The 6,487-nt window shown below is 39.4% G+C and overlaps 1 protein-coding gene across 1 annotated transcript; it reads left to right on the forward strand.

Annotated features, from left to right (window-relative positions):
* Positions 1–153: 153 nt before the first annotated feature.
* On the forward strand, positions 154–4,741 carry atp6v1d (ATPase H+ transporting V1 subunit D). The gene is made up of 9 exons (XM_048251216.1): positions 154–378; positions 991–1,108; positions 1,480–1,559; positions 1,642–1,709; positions 1,914–1,958; positions 2,212–2,315; positions 3,197–3,263; positions 3,455–3,533; positions 3,856–4,741. Exons 1-9 carry the CDS (start codon positions 338–340, stop codon positions 3,998–4,000), a joined length of 747 nt encoding a protein of 248 aa, XP_048107173.1. The 5' UTR covers positions 154–337; the 3' UTR covers positions 4,001–4,741.
* The last annotated feature ends 1,746 nt before the right edge of the window (positions 4,742–6,487 follow it).

Below are 6,487 nucleotides of genomic sequence, written 5' to 3' on the forward strand. Positions count from 1 at the left end.
ATTTAAAATGCCCCTCTCCTTGCCAGGACGTCTTTGGTATACAAAACAAATTTGTTGATTTTGTATCATACACAGGCAGATAAAAAAAAGTGTGTGCTGTGAATTAACTTCTTCCAGATACATTCACATCCTGCTGTCAGGGAACCCACGGGTTTGTGTCACATGACTGGGTATCAGCTGATCTTATTTGCCCTACTGCTTGACTGTGAGGATCACGACAGAGAAATAGCATTTCAAATAAGATCAATCTGTTTCGCGATATAGCATCTCTGAATATCAGGATATCATACTTTTGGACCCATTAGGATTAGTTTACTGTAGGTAATCCGAAGAAAAGATGTCGAGTAAAGACCGTATCGATGTTTTCCCATCGAGAATGTAAGTATCGTTGACTACATTAACGTTAGCCTGCTAGTTTGATGCAAGGTTAACTAGTGTTATTTTTCATTCGCGCTAATCATATTACATTGTAAATGTAAAAGTATGGCGATTGTCTTTATACACTGTACTGCAAATAGCAAGTAAAGCACATGTTCACTGTAAAGGACTTGTTAGTTTCCATCAAGACACAGTAAATAATTTGCTAGCTTGTCAATCAGTCGCATATGTCTCGAATATATCGAAAATAACCGAATAATGGTAGTTTTTTTTAGACTGTTTGTGTTGTTTTAATTCAGAATGTTAGTCATCATACTTATACGAGACAGTCAGTGTACATAAATATCATCTGGCCTAAAATCTCTTCGAAAAACGGAAGACGTTTTAGTCATGTGAGTTTTTGGCTGTGCCTATCTGCATGTGTAATATGCTACTGTCAAGTCGTTCCTAGACTACCAGGCTACGATCCTCTGTGACATTACATGTGACCAAATGATGAATGACACAGACAACATTTATTCTGTATAGACTAATGGTAATAGAACTGGCATGGTACGTGGTAGTTGTTCAAACGCGTGCACTGTTGTTATGACATCTTTCTCTGATTTACAGGGCTCAGACCATCATGAAGGCCCGACTGAAAGGAGCCCAAACCGGCAGGAACCTGCTCAAGAAAAAGGCCGATGCCCTCGCCATGCGCTTTAGACAGATCCTTAGGAAAATTATTGAGGTAACATAACAGATAACTGCAAATGTGCACTGCACTACTACAAAACTGCCAGAGAATGTGCTCTAACTGGCCCCTCATTTGGAAGCAGACTGAAATTAGTTCTTGAATTTCCCTTAGGGGATCAATGAGTATCTATCTATCTGTCTATCTATCTATCTATCTATCTATCTATGACCTCTATATTATTAAATCCTACATTTGTGACAATTAACCCTGTATTTTAAGGCAGTGGTTTTTTGTATAAGTGTTTTTAGTTAGAGAAGCAGATGGAGCTTAAGTTAATTTGTAAACAGTTGTTTTTCTCTCTTAAATGGCATCTGCACCTCCATGCGTAATACATTTAATTGTAATTTCATTTTCTTTCTCTTAAGACTAAGACTTTGATGGGAGAGGTCATGAGAGAGGCTGCCTTCTCCTTAGCAGAGGCCAAATTTGCTGCTGGGGATTTCAGGTAAGGAGCAGACCCCTAGATAAGAAAATGTCTTTGACAGTGCGTTTCTCTAATATGCTCATGAGATCCTCTGTCTCCACAGCACTACAGTCATTCAGAATGTCAATAAAGCCCAGGTGAAGGTTCGAGCAAAGAAGGACAATGTTGCCGGTTGGTTTTGAAATCACATCACCCACATAATAACTGTGACTGAAACAATGTGGTTTGGATGTGTCCAGCTTGAAGACGTGCTAGTCTCTCCAGCAAATAATTTAACAGAATGACATTCTTCAAAATAATCCAAAGACCCATCTCCTTAACTACACACTTTTCGTAACTGTTGTGTGTTAAAGTACTATCCATTTCTTTTCTCAGGTGTAACCCTCCCAGTGTTTGAGCATTACCAGGAAGGAGGAGACAGTAAGGGGTTTAATCTCTCACAAAGACTACAATATCATAACAATATATCCACTGATTGTGGATCATCAAATTGTGCTTTATTGTAATACTTACAAATGACAGGTGCCATTAGGATTATCTGTTAAAGAAAGACCCATACTAGGTCTGCTGGTTTGAATACAACAAAACTTGATATTTTTTAGTTCAGCAAACCAACTAATTCACTTTGTAGAGTGTAGACTCTATCAACCTCATCGTCTCACTTGTATCCCAGGCTATGAGCTGACCGGTCTGGCCAGGGGAGGAGAGCAGCTGTCTCGTCTGAAGAGGAACTATGCCAAAGCTGTGGAGCTGCTTGTAGAGTTGGCCTCCCTGCAGGTAGAGGGTGCCTATCTCTCACAATACATTTCCTGTCCCATCACTGTTTAGTAAATCAGGTAATTCCAGGTAATAGAGTACCGAAGTGTGATGTTCGTCTCCATGACCGCAGTGTCACTGGATCTAAACAAACGTCTGAAGTGGCATCGACAGTACTGCATTTAGACATGTGGCATCGTTTCTACCTCATAAATGGTTTATAAATGTAGGCTATAGCCATTTGAAAGTGTTTTACCTGACAACCAGATAACACAGATTTCCTGTCAGGTGTAATAGTAAGAAACAAAATCCCAGTGGATATTTCACATCTTATCAAATGCTGATGGCTGTTTGGAGTGACGTTTTTTGCCTCAGAAATAAAGCCATGACATGTCCGTCAGGGCTCAACGTTAACTTTCAAAAGCCGTTAAAGGTGGTTGCCAGCTTGGCAACCACGCATGAGGTTTTGGTTGCCAAAGCCAACCAAATCTGGTTGCCACTTGTAAGAATTTGGTAGCCAAGGGCAACCATTAATGTCGAGCCCTGACGTCCCTGAATTTAAGGATTTTAGCTGCATGCTGTGAAGTTACTGTATATGCAGGTCTCTTTTACGGAGGAAACCCATGCTAAAATAAAACTCTGTAGTCACAAATTTGATTGGTATGAATTTGATTCGGTACGAATACTGTATATGTTGTAGTATGTGATTCCTACAGTGTAAAAAATATATACTAACGTCTTGGAAACATTGTGAAATTATTTAAATAGATTAAGAAAGCCACCACACTGGTTAGATTGATTAGTTTAGATCCAGTGAAATTGCAGCCTTAACAACGCTACATCATGGCTTCGGTACTCCATTGTGAGTGGCTGTTAACATGTGAAGATTTCTTTGTCCACAGACATCATTTGTCACACTGGATGAAGCCATTAAGATCACCAACCGCCGTGTCAATGCCATTGAGCATGGTAAAACTCCCTCCCATCAATCAGTACACAATCTGCACTTACTGCTTGCAGTCATTAATCAATGTAGCTGACAACAACTTTATAACTGTTGTAGAATGTTATGTAATACTGTGACAGAACACACACCTGTGTGTTTCTAGTGCTCGGTCCAGACATGTCCCACAATTTCCTGTCTGTCTGCCTACCCACAGTGATCATTCCCAGGATTGAGCGCACCCTGACCTACATCGTCACTGAGCTGGATGAGAGGGAACGAGAGGAGTTCTACAGGTGAGGGGGCATGTCACAGTGCTGATGATCGCTACATCCTCTTGTGTAGGCGGTGGCCAAGTTTTTGTTATCAGACTTCCTTTTCCGGGACTTTCCTGTGTAGTTACTGTGTCCTACATTCAACACAATGACAATACCATTGTCTTCCTATGCCTCAGTTGTGCTTCATGGTAGCTTTTTTTGGTGACTTGGTGTACATTATATGTAGATGACTCAAAGACAGAAGTCATTATTGTGTAATTTTTAAGGAACTATTCAGGAATGGTGTTGTGTGAGTCATTCTGTGCTCAACTGCTCTGGCCTGTTCTGGTTTGGTCATCAGGCTGAAAAAGATCCAGGAGAAGAAGAAGCAACAGCGTGAGAGAACGGAGAAGGAGATCGCCGCACGGCTAGCAAAGCTGGGGCCCGTCGCAGAGCCTTCTAACATGCTGACCGACGAGGCCGATGAGGACATGCTCTTTGAGTAGCCCTCTGTTGTTTGGCTAGAAGCCCCCCACAGTCATCCTCGCTTTCTGACAGGGCTTAAGCTTAAGTCCTATGGTCTTATTTATTTCTGTGCCTCCGAGGCCAAACAGAAAACGTGTTGTGTAAAAAACAAAAAGAATCAAAAATGAGAAAAAGTATTTTCTCTTTTCATGTTGTGTGTAAATTCAAGTCTGTGATGTTTGTTTTCTTTAATTGTTTTGCTGTATTGTTTACAGTGTGCATTTTGGGGGAGTGGAGTGGGATGAACTGAGTTTCCATGTTGGTCACAGTAGCACTTGCCGTTGCTACCTACAGCACTCCCACCTATTGAGACACAATAGCTATCCAAGAAAGCATACTACATTTATCGTTCTCAAATATCTGTATAAATATACCTGTGTTAAATCGTTAAAGGGAATGGTTCAGACGGGAACTACCAGGGTAGAAACATTCCATGCAAATACTTGTGTCTACTTTATATTGCTGGGCTCACCATTTTGGCTACTGCTACAAACACAGACAACATTGCATGTTATTTCACTGTGTAGTAAAGTGGTGTAATTGATGTAGTACTGTTAGAACGGCAGGCCATTGGTTCAAATCACTTGTCCCTCGGTTCTCTCGGGTCCATGATTGGAGAACAGTTGATGTTTGACCTCTCACCCTGCCATGGTATCTGAAGTGTCTCCACCCCCATCCCCTGTGAGGAGAGGTATTGACAATAAAACTGGGATCAGACAACAGATTACTGTTCATTCTTCTGTTCCATGTAACACTGCACTGTTGTGTGGTTGCTACAGTTTTGTACGTGTATTAGGCAGTCGATCATCATAGGTAATAACTAATATCAAGTATTAACAACTGTACCAGAGTATGATGGTTGTGCCTATTTCATAACATATATGGCATAATTAGAATTAGATGTATATTTAAAACAATAATGTAATAACTGTGAACAGATGCAAATATCAACTTCACCATTGAAAAATGTTGGGACAAACTCTTCCACCAAGCTGTGTGCAGGTGTGCATTTAGATAACAAATGTTCTCTTCTCTCGTCACCTGCCTTCCATTCCACATTCGTCGTTTGATCCTATACCGATCACAGGCCATGTGTCAGCCTAGTCTGCTTTAAGTCATTAGGTCCATTTTATTAGAAAGTGTTTTCCTTGATGCAAAGTTTACCTTGTGTTGTCATATTAATGTTTTAATGCTTTAAAGATAATCAGGTAGTCAATGCTGGATGATGCATTTGTTTATATTTCTTGTCCAAGCAATTTACATCATATTTGAAACAAAGACCAAACAAAACGCACTAGAAGCTCCCTCCCCTTCAGAGCTCCCTAAGAAAAATATAAATCTACCGGTAAATCAGGTTTATTGGCCAAGTATACTTGCATATACAAGGAATTTGTTCTCTGCATTTTACCCATATGGGTGTAGTGTACAACACACCCACACACACAGTGTACACCCATTCAAACACACACACACACACACCCTCAGAGCAGTGAGCACACTTAAGAGCACACATACACACCCGGAACAGTGGGCAGCCTTAATCCTGGCGCCCGGGGAGCAGTTGGGGGTTAGGTGCCTTCCTCAAGGTCACCTCATTCTTACAATGTTAAGATTTGACAAAATTGTTTCTCTAAAAAAATTGTTTCTGGTCCAATCCAAGCATGTTTTTTATTGACAGTTTTTAATACTTTTTGGGAATGGAATTTCAATTTCAATTTTTCATAAATTATGAAAAATGTAAAACCAGACTTTTTTCGCAATCTCCTTTTTTCGCAATCTCCATGTTTTGTTCGTAAAGCCTTTTAAAAGCACAGAGATACAAATAAGAAGGAATACTGATCACAAAAGAAAAAAATCTATGATAAAAACACAACTGCTAAAGAGATGGGTTTGCAGAATTTGTGTCAAAGACAAAGGAGCAAAAATTGTGTCCCAATGATTTCAGGTCCCCAAAACAGTGTTTTTGAATTATTGCTTTACTTGAATATGTACCTCCCAAAGAGGTCATAAATATAAATATGTTGACTAATATAAACAGGATGTTTGTAATTATTGATGTTTAGTAACTGATCCACAAAACATTTACAGGTATTATATACATATTACACATGGTATAGTAAAAATATGTCTCCTAAGGAAGTTTATAAATTTACACATTGATCTGTCAATTACAAATTAACAGCAAAAAGAAACAAAAAACACATTATAAACCAAAAGAGAAGGTGTCCATTCCATTACAGTTTTTTACAAACTCCACACACAAAACCCATAATTGCTCACAAAAAATGCAAAATGCCTCAAATCTCCACATTTTGGATACATCATGTACACACTGTAGCTCAAAACCTAAAGCTCTTCTGTCTTAGGCTTTATATATGTATTTCCATACAAGAGTGAAAGTTACGGTGTCTACAAAGAGAAGTTGAAATACACAGTAAAAATGCAAGCAATATTGAAACTGATGGGAA

This window comes from Alosa alosa, chromosome 8, assembly GCF_017589495.1.
Source record: "Alosa alosa isolate M-15738 ecotype Scorff River chromosome 8, AALO_Geno_1.1, whole genome shotgun sequence".
NCBI classification, from domain to species: Eukaryota; Metazoa; Chordata; class Actinopteri; order Clupeiformes; family Clupeidae; genus Alosa; species Alosa alosa.